The 20,727-nt window shown below is 42.2% G+C and overlaps 1 protein-coding gene and 1 pseudogene across 1 annotated transcript; both read right to left on the bottom strand.

Annotated features, from left to right (window-relative positions):
* Positions 1 to 1,373: 1,373 nt before the first annotated feature.
* On the bottom strand, positions 1,374 to 20,486 carry LOC139380212 (COP9 signalosome complex subunit 8). The gene is made up of 7 exons (XM_071122705.1): positions 20,202 to 20,486; positions 18,226 to 18,296; positions 18,072 to 18,120; positions 16,410 to 16,542; positions 4,022 to 4,129; positions 3,729 to 3,791; positions 1,374 to 2,112 (listed from the first exon to the last, which is right to left on the bottom strand). Exons 1-7 carry the CDS (start codon positions 20,295 to 20,297, stop codon positions 2,033 to 2,035), a joined length of 600 nt encoding a protein of 199 aa, XP_070978806.1. The 5' UTR covers positions 20,298 to 20,486; the 3' UTR covers positions 1,374 to 2,032.
* LOC139380211 (E3 ubiquitin-protein ligase TRIM63 pseudogene) lies at positions 8,403 to 10,214 on the bottom strand (annotated as a pseudogene).
* Positions 20,487 to 20,727: the final 241 nt, after the last annotated feature.

The raw sequence follows: 20,727 nt of genomic DNA on the forward strand, positions 1-20,727 counted from the left end.
CAGGTTGCACCTGTTGATATTGAGTTTCATAAATAATTAATGTTATAAAGCCCCACACTATTTTAACTGTTGTTGAGTCAAGGTGATAATGCAGCTCTATTGCAAATACTTTTCAGCGAGTGTAATGACCATAAGCATAACATTGTCATAGGACTGGGCTTCCCCATGATCACAACAGCTAAACCTCTATATTAGCCCATTAACAAACTAAACAAAAAGGAAGAACATGGATAACAGCAACGCAGGAAATAAGGATCTTTGAATTCGAAGCCAAAAAATGCATGTTCACAAAGGGGAATTTTTTGCATTAATTCCATGTGTGAAGAATTAGTAGTTTACCGTTGTTGATTATTTTCATTTGATGGTGTCCAAAGGCTTTATGTGGGAAGAGTAACAGTAATTACTTTGTCCATCTCCCCTTTTTATCAGTACAAGCATATAAGGCAAGTAATTACTTGCCATTAGCAAAATGTTAAATAGTTCACACATTCATGGTAGTCAACTTTATCTCGAACCGCTCAGAAACGACCCTCACTTTGTCTACCTTCTCAATGTCATCAAGTTCAAATACAGTGAAGCTTCCTTGCTCAATATAACTTTATGGCTTGCCCCCATGTGGATGACGATCGCTGTTGATATGCATATCAGACAGGGAGTAACGGATTCACTGAATAGTGAGTGAGTGATCGGGTCCAGTTACCACCAGCCTGACTGACACACCATAAACAGGACCATAGGGGTATACTACAACACAGGCTCAATGATTCTTAATTCCAGGTTGTAAGGCAACAAAATTGGCATTTTTCCTACGGGGGTGAATACTTTCACAAGCCACTGTATTATGCCCCTAGCCTCTGGAATAGCCTGCCAGATAATCTGAGGGGGTGAAACTGTGTACATACTGTATTTAAAAGAGATCTTAAAACACAGCTATTTAGCTTTGCTTTTCCTTAGGATTCTGTTTTGTTATTATTCTTTTGTTTTTATCCTCTTATGTTGGTTGTGTAGTAAATATTGGGGCGGCAGGGTAGCCTAGTGGTTAGAGTGTTGGACTAGTAACCGTAAAGGTTGCAAGTTCAAATCCCCGAGCTGACAAGGTACAAATCTGTCGTTCTGCCCCTGAACAGGCAGTTAACCCACCTAGGCCGTCATTGAAAATAAGAATTTGTTCTTAACTGACTTACCTAGTTAAATAAATGTATTTTAATTGTTTTTATTTTCTTCTGTGAAGCACATTGCGTTGCAATGTGGGGAGGGAGGAACGTCTTGGCCACCCTTCTTGTGGCATGTTGCTCTCACAGACAACTGACACTAGAGAGTCACAACTTTTCTGGTTTGCAGGGACTGCCCCCCAAAAACCACCAAGTTCAGAATTAGAAACAAACCATAGCATTTATTCACGACTCAAAACACAAACAGTAATTCAAAGGCAAAGTCTATAGATGGAAGGGTGTTGTTGGAGAGAAGGGCCTACATTTTCTAAATAACCTGGAGTCATCTCTTACCTGAAGAATTTCTATTGAGGGATAACTTATAAGTGCTCAGGGAGTCTACATAAATAGGTCTATTTATATATTTGGTATTGGGTAAAATGCAGTTCGGTGTCTTACTATGATCAGGTTCACTCCACTCTTTTGAGAAACCTTATAAATGCATGTAGCGATAAGGTGCATACTCAAAGAGTATACTGAACAAAAATATCAAATGCAACATGCAACAATTTCAAAGATTATACTGAGGTTCATATAAATTCATTAGGTCCTAATCTATGGATTTCACGACTGAGCAGGGGCGTAACCATGTGTTGGCCTCGGAGGGAATATAGGCCCACCCACTGGTGAGTCAGGCCCACCCACTGGGGAGCCAGGCCCAGCCATTCAAAATGAGTTTTACCCCACAAAAGACATGACCACAATCATGCACAAGGGGGGTCAGTTTGAGGTCCTGCGTGTGTGTGTGTCCATCTAAGCTTGGGAAAAGGGGCGTTCTGGTGTCCTCCTCATGGCAGACAAACAGAGCTGAAGAAAATGTATCAGTTCTCAAGAAAAGCCACGTAGTCAGTGAGCCTGGCCAGCTGCTGCTCATTTGGAACCAGCGATACAGGGGGAGGATCTGTTGAAAGAGAGAGGGAGTGAGTAAGAGGGATTCCTCATAGAGCCAAGTCTTGTAGCATCCTCCATCCGTGTGTGTGTCAGAGTTTCCGTTATGAAAATGTGGTGCAGGACATTCGACCAGCAGCATTTCCATTTACCAGACATTTTAGAAATTTACGGGAACCATAGGCCTATGCATTGGGTGCGTAACCTGATTAAGGCATCCACCAACGGTGATCGGAATAACAAAAATCACATAATCACAGATTATAGTGAATTAATCTTAACAGAACGTGCAAGTCGAGGATGCAATGACGTGTCTCTTACTTACAGCGCACTTTGTAGATAGAATAACTGTTGACATTTACTTTTCCTCAGCCAACAAGACGAGTAACGAAAAGTACAATCACTAGCCTAGGCGGTGTGTGAGTTTGAAGTTTGGGGAAGCTAATTTTCACCATAAAAATGCAACTGTATTTGCAGACTTATGTAAAATAGCCTACTATTCGGAATCTGACGAGTAGAGTGTCATAATTTAGGCTAACAATATAACTCAAATCACTGTTCGCAAAAAAGATTGTCCAATGCATGGCTAAGCGCATATAGTAGAGAGGCCTAGGCTATATCAGATGTGTTTTTTCTTTCTTTGCGTAGGAAAAATTACGCTTTTTATTTAGACGTATCATTCAATTCTACTACACTTTACAATACTGCAGACTTTAGCAGAATCTTTTTTAATTAATGGGTAGCCCACTCTGCTGACACTGACAAACAGATCAATAAAAACGACGTTGTCCATATAACAGTTGAGACAAACAGAATATGATATTCATCTAAGCTGGAGGAGGAAATTATTGCCCAAAAACAAACTTAAGTGGCACTGACCCGACCATGATAGAGTGAATATGTGCAGTGAGCACTCACCAAGGATATGGTCAATGCTCTCCGCTGGTGCCAAACAACATGAACATGACAGAAATGGGCAACAGGTTTCAATGGCATATGGAAGTCTTTATAAAAATAGGCTAATTGCCTCCACTGACATGGTCGGATTTTGCCTAAGCTACTTTGAAGCGAGGTAAAATATGCCTCATATGTAGTGATACTTTCAGGTTTCAAACAATTTAGAAGCTATACATTTTCAAAATGCATACTGCCTCTAGCTCATTGCAAAGTGGTGTGTGACGCACTGATGAAGCCCGTCTTCATTTGCCTATGCATTTAAAAAGCAAATGGGAAGCGTGCTTCAATTTCCAGTTGAGAAATAAAAAACAATAGCTGTATGTATGTATGACGTGGGACAAAAATCTATTTTTAACACAAGATTGCATTTAGCATTGTTGCGCAATGATTGGGCTTATGAAAGCGCTGTCTGACAGATTTTCTGCTCAAAGGCTCTGTATGCTGATTCAATGTAAGAAAAATTGAGGTGCGAGAGGATTAATTGAGGGGCTGACGGATCAAGTCAGATGAACATATGTGCCACAGATTCTCAGCATGATGGTCTACTGATTACAGAAAGGGGCTGTTACAAGGTCCCGCAAAATGTTTCCATACAAAGTCGGAGGAAAAAGGCTCAGGCATGACAAATAGCCTACTGACGAGAGAAAAGAGAAGGGCAACAGCTCCACCTACCTGGCTTCTGGGGCATTACCATCCTGGTGGCAGGGTCTGCCTGCCAACCCTGGCTCACCACCCCTGTGGGAGGGAGAAAGTGATAAGAGAGAGGAGGGTTGGGTGGAGAAAAGGAGTGCAAAATAAGCAAAGAGATGAAAGGGGAAAAGTTAGACACACAATTTTTAGGTCTAAACTTGAAAAGTCACATGAAGAGATTAAGGATATACAAAACTATGGTATACGACTGTATTATTGATCCAGTAGCCAGATGGTAGTGAGTATAGATTAGGTTCTGCACTGCTTCTGCTTACCCTTCACGGCGTCCTCCACGGAGTAGCCCACAAAGGCGGCAAAGTCTTCTGCCATGATGGAGGTGTATGCCTGGGCCACCAGGCCATACGCCCTCCGACGAGTGGTCTCTGTGGGAATAAAGATGGGTACACACGTGAGATGTCTGCATTTAAGAGAGGGCCATTTTGTCTTTCAAACATACAAAACAAATTGAATAACACCTCATGTAAACTGCACAACATGGAGCCCAGCCCCATGGTCAAAAAGTTATATTATTGTACTACTTATGTAGCAGTGCTAATAACAATGTCTATACTTGGACTGAGCAATAGCAAGTCAAATAGGCCTACAGTGTAAGGCAGATGTAAGGAAAAGGAGAGCACAAAACAAGGTCAGTGTATGATTTGGTCCCGAGTCAAGAGTGGGTCAACTGCTCCTTATGACGACATTGCAAAACAATTTAGCCTCACAGCTGACGGCAAACCAGACTTTGGCTTACACCTTTGATGGATTTGTATGTTTATTGATGCCCCGAAAGCTTCAATGAACAAGCCCAAAGTTATCGCCTTCTCACTTTATAGCCTAGCAACAGTCTGTGTGTACTAACAATCCCCCATTTGCTACAACAGTGTTACCGGTGGTAACATAACAACTGGGACGAGTGGAGACAGCTGCGAGGACAGACGCAGTGACTGTCCGGGGTTTTTCCCCCTTTCTTCTCCCCAAAGAGCCCCCTGTTATCAATGTTACTTAATTTTCTGAACAAATGCCACATTTGGTTTTAACTACAGGCATTTGCCCGGAAAATCAACCGATATCCTTCCAACCACATTATGTAGCCTACTGTATATGGCACAATTAAGAGCCAGAGCATTATCAACTGGTGTGCTCAAGTAATAAATTAAAACTTCTGGTCCTGCCTTTTTAAGTAGACCTACAAAATGCCCAACCCACCTGAGGATGTCTTTCTCAGCCATCTACAGTGCATTCGGAAAGTATTCAGACCCCTTAACTTTTTCCACATTTTGTTACGTTACAGAATTGCCCCTCATCAATCTACACACACACACACACACACACACACACACACACACACACACACACCCCATAATGACAAAGCAAAAACAAGTTTAGAAATGTTTGGGAAATGTAAAAAAAAATTCTAAACTGAAATATCACATAAGTATTCAGACCCTTTACTCAGTACTTTGTTGAAGCACCTTTGGCAGCGATTACAGTATCAAGTATTCTTAGGTATGGTTCTACAAGCTTGGCACACCTGTATTTGTGGAGTTTCTCCCATTCTTCTTTGCATATTCTCTCAAGTTCTGTCAGGTTGGATGGGGAGCGTAGCTGCACCGTTATCGGGTTCAAGTCCAGGCTCTGGCTGGGACACTCAAGGACATTGAGACTTGTCCTGAAGCCACTACTGCGTTATCTTGGCTGTGTGCTTAGGGTCATTGTCCTATTGGAAGGTGAACCTTCGCCCCAGTCTGAGGTTCTGAGTGCTCTGGAGCAGGTTTTCATCAAGGATCTCTCTGTACTGTGCTCTGTTCATCTTTCTGTCAATCCTGACTAGTCTCCCAGTCCCTGCCTCTGAAAAACATCCCCACCACATGATGCTGCCACCACCATGCTTCACCGTAGTGAAGGTGCCAGGTTCCCTCCAGACGTGACGCTTGGCATTCAAGCCAAAGAGAGAATCTTGTTACTTTAGGTACCATTTGATACTTTCCGAATGCACTGTATTTCCTGTGCTTGAGGAGTATAAAATCAATCTCACTGGATTGATTGCGTTCATTTTATTCTTACTTGTGCCGGTCATGTCTTCCCATTAATGTTACGACCACGGAAACGTTTGTAATGTTACACCCTGGTAATGGCTGAAATGGACTCAAAGGAATACATTGTCTTTCTGTTGAATCTATAAGAACGCTAAAGCTTTGTCAGGGACTTAACGCATAGTCTTGACACATACAAGAAATATAACGTTTTATGGGTGTTCATTTTTTTAAATAGAGTTGAAATGTTTAGAAATTAGATTTTGTATAGATAGGTGTAGCCTCTGCAGAGTCCCCAACAACCAGATTTTTTCAGTTTTTAGGGGAAATTAAAAAGAGCCTGTGACAAAGACTTCCGCTTTTGGACGTATACGAGGCAAAACTCCATCTTAAATCCTCCACATTTACTGAATTGGTTGAACAGTGCAGAAGAGAACCTTTGCCGACCTTTTTTTTTTTTCATTCTCGTCAAGACCAGTATATAGGGGATCAAGTTACAGGCATTTCTATTAAGCCTGCTACCTTACGTTAAGATACAGTGCCTTCAGAAAATATTCACACCCATAGACTTTGTCCACATTTTGTTGTGTTAGAGCCTGATTTTAAAATGGATTAAATGTAGATTTGTGGGCATCGGCCTACACACAATACCCCATAATGTCAAAGTGGAATTAAGTTTAGAAATTTGTACTAATTAATAAAAAATTAAAAGTTTAATTTTCTTGAGTCAATAAGTATTCAACGTTCAGAAGTACAAACGTGCTTACATAATAAGTCACATAATAAGTTGCATGAACTAATAATAGTGTTTAACATTTTCTTATGACTACCTCATCTCCGTACCTCACACATACAGATAATTGTATGGTCCCCTCAGTCAAACACAGATTCAAGCACAAAGACCAGGGAGGTTTTCCAATGCCTTGAAAAGGGCACCCATTGACATGAATATCCCTTTGAGTATGGTGAAGTTATTTGACTTTGGATGGTGTATCAATACACCCAGTCCCTACAAAGTTACAGGGGTCCTTAGTGGCCGGAGAGGAAGGAAACCGCTTAGAGATTTCACAATGAGGCCAATGGTGACTTTAAAACAGTTACAGAGTTTAATGGCTGAGATAGGAGAAAATTGAAGATGGATCAACCTTGTAGTTACTCCACAATACTAACCTAATTGACAGTGAAAATAAGTTAGCCTGTACAGAATAAAAATATTCCAAAACATGCATCCTGTTTGCAACAAGGCACTAAAAGTAATACTGCAAAAAAACGTGGCAAAGCAATTAACTTTTTGTCTTGATTACAAAAAGTAGAATGTTTTGGGGTAAATTCAATACAACACATTACCGAGTACCACTCTCCATATTTTCAAGCACAGTGGTGGCTGCATCATGTCATGGGTATGCTTGTAATCATTAAGGACTGGAGTTTTTCAAGATAAAAAAATATAAACCAAATGGAGCTAAGTACAGGCAAAATCCTAGCTGAGTTAGTTGACTTAAATCTATTTTAAAATCTATGACAAGACCTGAAAATGATTGTCTAGCAATGAAATTTGACAAAGTTTGACAAAGCTTAAAAATTTGAAAATAATAAAACATACCCTGAAAGACAGACAGCTGTAATCGCTGCCAAAGGTGCTTCTACAAAGTTGTGACTCAGGGGTGTGAATACTTTTGTAAATGAGATTGCAGAAATACACATTAAAAAATCTAAATTAGAAAAAAAAACATGTTGCTAATGTTTTGACTTATTGTGTGTAGATGGGTGAAAAAATTGGTATATATTCAAATTAGGCACATCATTTTCTGTATTTTAATAAAATATGTTTAGATTTTCTGATACCATTAGAAAAATGAATACAAATGCATTCTAAGAAAAAAGTGAATTTTGACAATAAATGTAACAATGGAATTCCCACCAAAATCCCTGAACTAAATATTTGTCCGCCCCAGTAAAATGTTTGTGCTCTAATTCAGTTAATATATAAAGTTCAGTGTCTTCATCCATTGTCTGTTGCATTTATTAGAATTGTTCTTAAAACCTTTTAACAATTTTGATGACCGATAAAATTTTACAACTAATTCTAAAGGAATTTGGAGACTACAAGAACAGATGGCAGGAGCCATTGAACCAGCTGACTGGCAGGGTACTATCCAAAGATGACTAGTCATGTGGGCCGGCCCCTCCAAATGCCTCCACTACAGCTCTTCAGAAAGGAGTTGGTCGTTGCTGAGCAAGCCGGTCTATGACATGAGGGGGATGGTACTTAATGGAGGAGAAACAGGACCCCCACCTGACCTTCACTGACACTCTATTCCAGGGCCTCTGTCATTTCTCAACATCTTAACTTTTAAAAATAGCCACCCACTCCCCCCCAAACTTCACCAGCAAAGGCTTGCCACTGAGGACTTCGCAAGGACTTTTATTTTTAAATGCTGGCACATGCCAAGTGAGAGCAACAACATATTAGGACAACACCCAAATTATAGTTATCTTTCAAAACCATTTTTATTTATTTTTTTTTTACTTCAAACTGATTTGCTGGGTATGCATGTGTGTGTTTCTCTGTACCTTGAATAATCGGAATCTGATAAAAGCAAAGAAATATCTGCTTGAGTCATTTGAAGCATTGTTTATTTCAGGTTGCGATGAAAACAGATCTGTCTAAATATTCTGTTGCCAGTTGAGGGCACGCAATCAATTCAAGCATGTATCCGTTTGATACAACCACAGGCATTCTAGATGCAGATGAGAAATCAAAAATCAAAACTTTATTCCCATCTCAATCTCTACACCTGATAAAGTCTTCAAGTGTAAACAACCAGAGTGTATTCAACCTAAAGTACATAACAAATAGATCTGAATAAATCTGATATGTAAATACAAAAGTATAAAAAAACTATATAGTTTACCAAATGGCAAAGTTTAAGAGTACAAAAACCTAAATATTGCACTCAAAACTGGGGTAAGGCATTGTGTATTAAAGTCAATCCACTCCTTACGAAAACATTCTGACACAACCAACTTCTTCCATCCTTCCTTACTCCTAAATTATCTTAATATCTCTGAAACATTGAAACTAGAGTCCCTGCAATGGACATTCAGGTTGAAGAGCCTTCAAAAGTAGTAAATTGTTCATTTGTTCTGTTCATATATTTAAGTTTCATCACTCCTCCTCCTCTTCGTCCCCTTCCGCATCCTCAAACTCGTCATCGTCGACCATTCCAAAGTCCATCTTGGCCAGGACGACCTCCACATGCTCTGTGGACAGTGTGAAGTGGTCCATCTTCTCGAAGCCTGGCTCAGGCCTCTCCTCGCCCAGGGAGCTCTTGGCAGTGTCCTTGGTCTGTGTAATCAGGCCCTTGGAGGCCAGCAGGAACTCGGCAGCACCGCTCTGCTCCAGGGCCTGAACCGCCGTGTCAGTCAGCTCTGAGCCTGCCTGCAGTCGTTCGCCATAGCGCTGGGCCAGCGCCCGCAATGCTGTCACCTTCTCGTCCTGCTCCTTGCCGATCTGTTCCAGCAGCATGCCCTTACGCTCCTCCAGCACAGCGTAGAGCAGGTCGAAGCGCTCACCCAAGCTTTGCTTGGCGCGCTGTGCATTGTCCTGCACCGCCCGGCAGGCGTCCTCCATCTGGTTGAGTAGGGCCTGAAGGCGCCCATTGCCAGCCACCAGGGCGTCGATGGCGTTGCTAAGCTCGCCCTTCTGCACCTGGTAAACACTGGCAAGCGGCGACACCTCACAGTCCTTGTGCTGGCCAAACACTTTGCACATGGAGCAGGTGGGCATCTGGCAGGTAACGCAGTAGATGTTGATCTTCTCCTCCTCGTGCTCCTGGCACATGGGTTCCTTAGAGTCCTTGGGCTTCAGTGGAGTCTCTGTGCTGTCTCCACTGCCACTACCCCCACCGCCCTCCTGCTGTTGCTTGTAGATGTCGATGATGTTCTCCACCAGCAGGTTGCGTTGAAGGCCGTGCACGCCGTGGCGGTCCAGGACCACCTCGAAGCGGCAGGTGGGGCAGCGGAAGACGCCGCCCGAGAAGCGGTAGGGATTGCGTGAGTCGTAGAGGTCGCTGGCACAGCCACGGCACAGGTTGTGCTGGCAGGGCAGGATGACCACGGGCTTAGTGAACATCTCCAGGCAGATGGGGCAGCTCAGCTGCTTCTCCAGGCTCTCCATGGGGCTTGGTGGACGCACCACCGAGGCAGTCCTCTGGACATCCATGCTGAAATAGGCTTCTCCTTAATGTTGGGCTAGAAAAGCTGAGTCTCTTTTTCGACACAGCCTTCTCAAACTTCAGTGTCTTGGACGACTGCTTCTTCTCCTATAGGCTTTAACAAGCCAGTAACTATGGAGGCTGGGGGCTGAACCTTTCTCTTTGGTAGCTGCTTCAGAGTCTGCTGAAGTGCTGACATCTGTTCTGACTGGGGAATAGCAGCCCTGTCCTTTATACCAGCCTGCGACACCCGATATCTCCCACCAACCAGGGTACACATTCCTCCCTGCTTGTTTGCCAGACTCTTTTCTGAGAAAATACCCCCCACCCACTGGCTGCTGCATGTGTCATATGTTACACAAGGAGCGAGATCACCTCCCACAGTGACAGAAATCTGACAGGGCCAGGAGAACATTCAGCAGAGATAAAGCCCCCCATGTGACTGTCCCAGAGCAGTCGCACCTGAGGGAGGTTTCCTTAAGGGTAAACAACATGCCTTGTCACGTCAACACACCCCTGACTTTGTTTACGACAAGCTGGTTTTCCAGGAGTATTACGACAAAGCCAACATAGGCTTCATAAAGCTGACCACCTTTCTCGCTGGTGTAGCCTACTTATAGACTCTGGTCATATCAGAGCACTTCAGTAGATTAAATATTTCTCACTACATACTTTTTTGCCCCTTCTACATATGCCCAATGAATGGTGTTTTGAATCCAACATCTTACTCGATAAACTGCCCCAACAAAACAAGCAAAATAAAATACCTCCCAGTGACATTTCTTTGGATTGATTGCCGTTATATTACACAAGCGGTCAGCTATAGGTTAAACCCCAGATCGTGGAAATTGTCTTGAGTAACTCTCCTGTGAATGTGTAGCACATTCCGTGACGTTGAAAAATGATCAAAATAAAGAACAGTGAGCACCAGGGATGAGCTATTCTTAACCTTGCCGCATGAGTGACTTCATGTATGGGTCTACAAGGGTCCAAAAGTTAGAGGTGGTTACACGTGGGGAGTGTGAGCAGTGAAGGTCATACGTGTTTCCATATGACACTCTTATCTGCAGAGGCAGGAGCTTACTGATGGATATTTTAGTGTAATTTAAGACACCATCTTATCTGTCCATTTCATAACCTTGTGACAATACCTTTGTAATATACTCATCTATATTTACTACTGTCATTTTGAGAATCAAGAAAACAGATCTGTTTTGAACAATTGTGGTAGGCTAAATGGTGTGATGCTGCTTATGGTTTAACCTCACTAGGGTAGGGGGCACTATTTTCACCTCCGGATGAAAAGCGTGCCCAACGTAAACTTGGATAGAAAGATTTGGATAGAAAACACTAGTTTCCAAAACTGTTAAAATAATATCTGTGAGTATAACAAAACTGATATGGCAGGCGAAAACCTGAGAAAAATCCATCTAGGAAGTGGGATTTCTTTATGTTTCTAGTTTTCTATTGAATGCCATTACAGTATCCATTGACTTTGGACTCAAATTGCACGTCCTATGGCTTCCACTAAATTGTTTCAGGCTTGTATTCTGAAAATGAGGGAGTAAGACCACTTTGAGTGAATGGACCCTGGGAAGTCGCAAGACCCATTTCCTGCGCACGACCGAGAGAGCGCATTTCTTGTTTTTCTTTTATATTGACGACGCCATTGTCCGGTTGAAATATTATCGATTATTTAGGCTAAAAACAACTTGGGGATTGATTATAAACATCGTTTGACATGTTTCTACGAACTTTACGGATACTATTTGGATTTTTCGTCTGCCTGTTGTGACTGCCTTTGAGCCATTGGATTACTGAACAAAACGGAGGGTTTTGGATATAAAAAGGGACTTTATCGAACAAAACAAACGTTTATTTTGTAACTGGGAGTCTTGTGAGTGCAACCATACGAAGATCAAAGGTAAGGCATTTTTTATATCGCTATTTCTGACTATTTTTTTGTCGTACTTGCCTGGTTGAAATCTGATTTTCATGCTTTTGTATGCGGGGCACTGTCCGCAGATAATCGCATGGTTTGCTTTCGCCATAAAGCCTTCTTTAAATCTGACACGGCGGCTGGATTAACAAGAAGTTAAGCTTTATTTTGATGTATAACATATTTTTTTACACGCTCTGCAATTTCACTGGATGTTGGCCAAGTGGGATGCTACTGTCCCAGGTACCCATAAGAAATTAAAGGGCTAGATTAAACAAGGTGAACTGTATCATATCCTGCTGTGCATCAATGGGACAATTTGTTTGTGTTCTTATAGAGCCTATTCATTTTCAATTAGGTATTACAAAACCTTTTAAAGATGGAATACGCAGTACTGGAAAACAGCTCCACTGTCCGCATGACAAAGAGGAGCTGGGGAGCATCACATATGGTAAATATACATATGCTGCTGTTCTATCATGAGTGCAATTATGGGAGAAAAAAACTTGTTTGCAGTAACTTTTTGTTGTTCTTATAGAGCAAATGGACATGGCAGTTGCACAATTCAGGATTCCAACTTTAAGCTCCCTTATGTTTGCCCCATATTACCATTTATTATTTATTTGACTAGGCAAGTGAGTTAAGAGCAAATTCTTATTTACAATAACGGCCTGCCTTGTTCAGGGGCAGAATGACAGATTTTTACCTTGTCAGCTCAGGGATTCAATCCAGTAACATTTCCTTTACTGGCCCAACGCTCTAACCACTAGGCTACCTGCCACCCCTTTTGATTATCAAAAACCCTCAATAGGCAGCAGACTACAATGTCAAGTTGAAGTCGGAAGTTGACATACACTTAGGTTGGAGTCATTAAAACTTGTTTTTCAACCACTCCACTAATTTCTTGGTAACTATAGTTTTGGCAAGTCGGTTAGGACATCTACTTTGTGCATGACACAAGTAATTTTACTTGTGAAGTCGGAAGCTTACATACACTAAGTTGACTGTGCCTTTAAACAGCTTGGAAAATTCCAGAAAATGATGTCATGGCTTTAGAAGCTTCTGATAAGCTAATTGACATAATTTGAGTCAATTGAAGGTGTACCTGTGGATGTATTTCAAGGCCTACCTTCAAACTCAGTGACTCTTTGCTTGACATCATGGGAAAATCAAAAGAAATCAGCCAAGACCTCAGGAAAAAAAAATAGAGACCTCCACGTCTGGTTCATCCTTGGGAGCAATTTCCAAACACCTGAAGGTACCACGTTCATCTGTACAAACAATAGTACGCAAGTATAAACACCATGGGACCACGCAGCCGTCATACCGCTCAGGAAGGAGATGTGTTCTGTCTCCTAGAGATGAAGGTACTTCGGTACGAAAAGTGCAAATCAATCCCAGAACAGCAGCAAAGGACCTTGTGAAGATGCTGGAGGAAACAGGTACAAAAGTATCTATATCCCCAGTAAAACAAGTCCTATATCGACATAACCTGAAAGGCCGCACAGCAAGGAAGAAGCCACTGCTCAGAAACCGCCATCAAAAAGCCAGACTACGGTTTGCAACTGCACATGGGGACAAAGATCATACATTTTGGAGAAATGTCCTCTGGTCTGAGTACAAAATAGAACTGTTTGGCCATAATGACCATTGTTATGTTTGGAGGAAAAAGGGGGAGGCTTGCAAGCCAAAGAACATCATCCCAACCGTGAAGCACGGGGATGGCAGCATCATGTTGTGGGAATGCTTTGCTGCGGGAGGGACTGGTACACTTCACAAAATAGATGACAACATGAGGGAAAAATATTATGTGGATATATTGAAGCAACATCAAAACATCAGTTTTGTTAAAGCTTGGTCACAAATGGGTCTTACAAATGGACAACCCCAAGCATACTTGCAAAATGGCTTAAGGACAACAAAGTCAAGGTATTGGAGTGGCCATCACACCAGCTCTGTCAGGAGGAATGGGCCAAAATTCACCCAACTTATTGTGGGAAGCATGTGGACGGCTACCCAAAACGTTTGACCCAAGTTAAACAATTTAAAGGCAATGCTACCAAATACTAATTGAGTGTATGTAAACTTCTGACCCACTGGGAATGTGATGAAAGAAATAAAACATTCTACTATTATTCTGACATTTCACAATCTTAAAATAAGGTGGTTATCCTAACTGACCTAAAACCCGGGAATTTTTACTAGGATTAAATGTCAGGAATTGTGAAAAACTGAGTTTAAATGTATTTGGCTAAACTTCCTACTTCAACTGTAAACGTGGCCAAATGTGTTATATAACAAGTGTGGGGCCACTAGTTTCATAATTTAAGTAAGAACACAAATTCTTACATCAACTACCCAACATATTTAATCCTGCTAAAAATGGTCCAAAGCTAATTCTAACATGAAAAACATGGAGCTGCTGATTGTGTGAACATCTAACAAATCTATCCTTATCCAATGTATTTCTTCTTGTCCAGGTTTAGGCTATGAATATACACTGCTCAAGAAAATAAAGGGAACACTAAAATAACACATCCTAGATCTGAATGAATGAAATATTCTTATTAAATACTTTTTTCTTTACATAGTTGAATGTGCTGACAACAAAATCACACAAAAATGATCAATGGAAATGAAATTTATCAACCCATGAAGGTCTGGAATTTGGAGTCACACTCAAAATTAAAGTGGAAAACCACACTACAGGCTGATCCAACTTTGATGTAATGTCCTTAAAACAAGTCAAATGAGGCTCAGTAGTGTGTGTGGCCTCCACGTGCCTGTATGACCACCCTACAATGCTCCTGATGGGCATGCGCCTGATGAGATGGCGGATGGTCTCCTGAGGGATCTCCTCCCAGACCTGGACTAAAGCATCCGCCAACTCCTGGACAGTCTGTGGTGCAACGTGGCGTTGGTGGATGGAGCGAGACATGATGTCCCAGATGTGCTCAATTGGATTCAGGTCTGGGGAACGGGCAGGCCAGTCCATAGCATCAATCCCTTCCTCTTGCAGGAACTGCTGACACACTCCAGCCACATGAGGTCTAGCATTGTCTTGCATTAGGAAGAACCCAGGGCCAACCGCACCAGCATATGGTCTCACAAGGGGTCTGAGGATCTCATCTCGGTACCTAATGGCAGTCAGGCTACATCTGGCGAGCACATGGAGGGCTGTGCGGCCCCCCAAAGAAATGCCACCCCACACCATGACTGACCCACCGCCAAACCGGTCATGCTGGAGGATGTTGCAGGCAGCAGAACGTTCTCCACGGCGTCTCCAGACTATGTCACGTCTGTCACATGTGCTCAGTGTGAACCTGCTTTCATCTGTGAAGAGCACAGGGCGCCAGTGGCGAATTTGCCAATCTTGGTGTTCTCTGGCAAATGCCAAACGTCCTGCACGGTGTTGGGCTGTAAGCACAACCCCCACCTGTGGACGTCGGGCCCTCATACCACCCTCATGGAGTCTGTTATGACCGTTTGAGCAGACACATGCACATTTGTGGCCTGCTGGAGGTAAATTTGCAGGGCTCTGGCAGTGCTCCTCCTGCTCCTCCTTGCACAAAGGCGGAGGTAGCGGTCCTGCTGCTGGGTTGTTGCCCTCCTACGGCCTCCTCCACGTCTCCTGATGTACTGGCCTGTCTCCTGGTAGCGCCTCCATGCTCTGGACACTACGCTGACAGACACAGCAAACCTTCTTGCCACAGCTCGCATTGATGTCCCATCCTGGATGAGCTGCACTACCTGAGCCACTTGTGTGGGTTGTAGACTCCGTCTCATGCTACCACTAGAGTGAAAGCACCGCCAGCATTCAAAAGTGACCAAAACATCAGCCAGGAAGCATAGGAAATGAGAAGTGGTCTGTGGTCACCACCTGCAGAACCACTCCTTTATTGGGGGTGTCTTGCTAATTGCCTATAATTTCCACCTGTTGTCTATTCCATTTGCACAACAGCATGTGAAATGTATTGTCAATCAGTGTTGCTTCCTAAGTGGACAGTTTGATTTCACTGAAGTGTGATTGACTTGGAGTTACATTGTGTTGTTTAAGTGTTCCCTTTATTGTTTTGAGCAGTGTAGTAAATTGGTGAGAGACAAAGCCTAAGCAAGAGTTCAGTCTGTCTCAACAGGTCAATACAGTGAGCCTCAAACAAATCTGCAGTCAATCAATCACTCACTCAATGTGAATCATTACTCTCTGGAGTGTATTCAATAACACCCAGTAACAGTCTCCAGAATATGTTTTTCTCATCAGAAGACATACAAAAACAAAACAGCATGCATATTCTAAGAGCCCTTGCAGGACTAATGTTATATTTGAAAACCTGGAAACTCAGTCACAAAACCATGTGATCAGTCACATTGTGTTAGCAATGCATTTTGAGCCACAGATGTATATAGGATGTTTTCATTCAGGTCAGGTGTGTGCAATTGGTAACAGAAAAGTGCACGGCCATGACAGTACCTCTCAGGGCCTCCATGACTGGCAGGATGTTCTCAGACCACTGGTGAGCTGCGATGGCCGAGTAGATCCCTGGGAAGTCTCGCTGCCATATACGCTGACCCACGGCCCATACGGCCGTCAGTTCTAGGTTTGCCTGCACACAGCACATGTTTCAACCCACTTCACTGACATTACCATACATTGGGGCCTAGACTATAATGAATGACATGCAGGCTAGGAGGCCTGTTGATAGTGACACATTGGATACACTCATTCTCATGTGTTGAATTAATTCAGCGTGCAGGGCAGGTCCCACTGGTCTACCATCATTTTCAACGTGAGAAATGATATGATGAGTACCTATTCAATAGTTACGGGGTTCCCAGTGTAGCTTTAACATTTTTGTCTAACAACTATGGATGTTAACGGATAATCGTTTAAATCGGTTAGCCGCTGAAAATACATTTGATTGGTCATATGCTCATCAGTCTATAGGTTAAATTGCATAATTTAGGAGTTAAATTGGCACTTGTGTATATTCATTAGTTGTCATGAAGATTATCCCACCTGCACAGCATAGAGCCTAGTTTTAGGAGTGGAATGGCCCATCACGGGTAGGCAACCCTGATCCTGGAGTGCAGCAGGATTTTTAGTTCCAACACTAGGCACCACACCTGACCAACTGAATTAATTGATCAGTTCAGTGATTGCCTAAATTCAACACACCTGGTCTTCCTGCAGCACTCCAGGGCTGCCTGGCCTATCACCTGTCAGACAGTGCAGCTCTTTAAAAATCTGGAGTGAAGCATGTGCTTTTATAAGCCCAGTCATTGCACAACAAATAATTCTAAATGCAATTGCATGTTAACTGTATGGCCACGATTAAGAGCTACTATTTTAAATTCTCAAACTCAACTCGTAATTAAAGAGTCCCTCCCATTCGCCATTCGAGTGCATAGGCTAGTCAACAATAGGCAGGCTATCATCATGTCACCCACCACTTTTCAATGTGAGCTTGAGGCAGTATAATTGTTTGAAATCTGAAAGTTTTACTTTGATTAAAATAATGAGGCATGTCTTACCTTGCTTCCAAACTTGGGAGGTAATTATTTAATACAGACTTAATGTCATTACCACCATTCTCCTGTTCTATTGGGTTTCATATCAACTTTCCTTCGTCGTCCAGAAGCCAAAGGCACAATCCTAGTCATATTAGCAACCCATCCTAGTTGTTGCCATTAGATTACCCTCTTTCTATCTTTGAGATTCACCTGTCACATATGGAACCACTCGCATTTGGTGCACTGTTTAGAACAGTGTTTTCACGTTAATTGCATTTTGGAAAATGTTTGAAAATTGGGTTTTATTAACTGTTTCATTACAGAAGTTGCATGTTCAATAATAGGCTTTAGTCTTTTAACTAAGACAATAGGAAGGCTTGCTATTGTTGCTTGTTTGCATTAAGCTCTTAAAATGTCATGTGCATGCATTATATTTGGTTGGTCAGTCATTTGACTGTTTGAAGAGAGAAAATCTATTTGTTGACCGGTTAATGAGGTTAATGAGGGTCGATCAGGCAGCAGCAAAATTGACCCGAAATGTGCGTACCTACGAACAAAAAGACGCTTATGACACCAAGACATTTACAGCTATCTAAGTATGAGAAATTCAAACCCTTCTCACCGATTTAATGGCTTGAGGAATTCGCTTCCACAAGTACCTTGCGTTATTCCTGTAAAAAGAGAAAAAGTCATCTGACAATTAATTCCAATCATGTCTCAGTGGGCAGAAAATCTTAACTTTAGAAGGGCTTTTGGAAAGGCATAGCCTGACTTGCATGTCATTGTGCAGTAGATAGAGCACCAACAGCTGGGCATACACTTGAGGGGTAGCAATGCCACCTGGAGCCTGGCAATAAAAAGAGCATGAATTAGTTAATGCCTATGGTCAGACCATTCAAGCCAATTACTCATGAAGTTCCAAATTTGGTAGCACCCTCATGACTTGGGATAGCCCAATAATGGAGTAAAGGAGCCTACGTTACTCCTTACAGTCCAAGGACCTTACGTGTTCTGTTTAAAGGCGAATTGGCTCGAAGTCAAAACAGCTAAATACTCCATCTAATCCTGAATCGATTCTCAATTGCGGTACAGTTCTAGAATCAAATCCCTCAACTTTTCATATCAAATCAAATGTCACAAATGCAAAATACACACTTACTGTACATTGGTAAAACAGTTGCAGCCGACAATATATTTCAGTGAGAACATGTTTGGGGCATCAGTCTTCCATTTACACACAGGTGTTAGGAGACGCGGATAGCTAATTAGCACAAGTAGTCAACTGTCTTCAGTCTGTTTTCAGTAAACACGCACTGTAACATGGAGATATGGCCAAGTTGGAAACATGGAGAAACGGCATTACCATGCAGTGGTAAAATAAATCATAAAAGTTCACATGGGAGGAACCATACGGAGGCCAAATTATCACTATTGTGTAGTTAGAGATGAGAAGACTCCCGCTGAACGACTGGAAATGTGTCTCAGGTAAGAATGACACTGGGACAATTCATCATTACTACATTTGGGTATTGCGCCCTAACAGAACTGTTCTGTGCATCATTTTGCATGCCATCATGCAGGACCAGCTACTGATTTGAAATCAGTAATCTATATGGGAACAACCAGTTAAATGTATTGATGTTGCTAAAGATAGGAGACAGAAGAATAGGAACAAACTAGATTAATTGTTATAATGCGCCATTGTGTGAGTCAGGCTGTTGGTAGGTCTGCCCACCTATGAAACCAGTAGGTCGATAGGAAAATAACTTGTCTGTTCTGTATAAGCTTTGGTCAAACAGGGAGAAAATTATCTTCTCCATGCAAACTCCCAAGTGACGCCCCCGAGTTGTGAAGCGGTCTAAGGCAGTGCTTGGGGCGTCACTAGAGACCCTGGTTCGATCACGAGCTGTATCACAACCGGCCGTGATCGGGAGTACCATATTGCGGCGCACAATTGGCCCAGCGTTATCCGGGTTAGGCAGCCATTGTAAAATAAGAATGTTCTAAACTGACTTGCCTAGTTAAAGTTATATATATATATATATATATTGCAGCCTTGCGAAGCAGATGTATCAAATAAGGAAAATGAGGGCTAGACATACGGCAAAACATGTATCTGGTGGACATCTGGCATTAATGTTCCAGTGTCAAGCCTTTAAAGCCACTAGTCTGCATTGTATATACCAAAGAGTAGCATACATTTAGAAGCTTAGTTTAAAACCTTGTCTGTGCATACCATCAGAGTAGGCCACCAACACAAAACGTACGGTTAAACAACGGACAAAATGTAAGCACTAGCCAACTGACGTACGGGTAACAAGATACTTTACGCACAACTCATTCAATGAATTGCGTTAGTCAATTTCATGTTATGAACTAGCTAGTTAGATGTGTTGTTTGCCAACTAACGCTAATGTGTCTGTGTGTGGATGGATAGCTAACTAACAACTGAACTTAGCAGCCAGCTACACCAAACGTAAACAACGGAGCAGATGCAAAAACACTAACGTTAGCAACATAACTAGCTAAATTAGCGAACTACGGGTGGCTAGCTACTTTCACTCACAGCGTTAGCTTTGTTCAACTTAACGGTAATGTTATGATCTAGCTAGCTCAAGACATGTTGTGTTCGCTGACGTTACCTAGTTAGCGTGTGTGGATGGGTAACTTAGCTAGCTACAACACAACCCAAAGCAACTATCTTCGAACAGCGACATTTAAATTATACAACTTTGAAGAAATACATAACTACCTCAAGCTCCTGTGTTTCGCACTGTTCTAAAAGTTTATCATAATTTTCACCCATTATCACTGCGGCAGGCATTTTGTTGCTGCCCAGATCAGTCATTCGACCAGATACTGGGTTTCCATTTGCACTAGTAGTTACCACAGCCACAAAGTCAAATTGGCTTGGTCTTTAAAACATTTATACAAACACACATTTTCTTCTTGGTATTCATATAAGGTTAAGGCCACGGTTTGCAGTGTGATTATGGTTAAAATCACATTTTACGATGAAAACATTGTAGAAATAGGCGGGGTTTATGACAGTGTGGCTGTGGTAACTAGTGAAGACCGAGGTACTGGGTAATTTCTTCTTTAAATGTGAATTGGTTGATCGCAACCAAGTGAAAGCTGCATACACTGCAACCTACTGTATTGGAGTGCTAGGCGCCTGTTAATTAATCTATTTCTCTTATCGAGCCGTGTTTCCTCCTACTGTTCTTGGAAATTAAAAAATATAAAAATTGCCCTACCAACTAACCCTACACAAATTT

This window comes from Oncorhynchus clarkii, chromosome 22 (genome assembly GCF_045791955.1).
Source record: "Oncorhynchus clarkii lewisi isolate Uvic-CL-2024 chromosome 22, UVic_Ocla_1.0, whole genome shotgun sequence".
In the NCBI taxonomy this organism is placed as follows: domain Eukaryota; kingdom Metazoa; phylum Chordata; class Actinopteri; order Salmoniformes; family Salmonidae; genus Oncorhynchus; species Oncorhynchus clarkii.

What these genes read in the sequence shown, in the direction of transcription:
- LOC139380212 (XM_071122705.1), bottom strand. Translation starts at nt 20,297, where the DNA reads ATGACTGATCTGGGCAGCAACAAAATGCCTGCCGCAGTGATAATGGGT. An exon ending in GCGAAACACAGGAGCTTGAG is followed by an intron (nt 18,297 to 20,201) that starts GTAGTTATGTAT and finishes TTTTATTGCCAG; the next exon opens with GCTCCAGGTGGCATTGCTAC. An exon ending in AGTCATGGAGGCCCTGAGAG is followed by an intron (nt 4,130 to 16,409) that starts GTACTGTCATGG and finishes TTATTCCCACAG; the next exon opens with AGACCACTCGTCGGAGGGCG.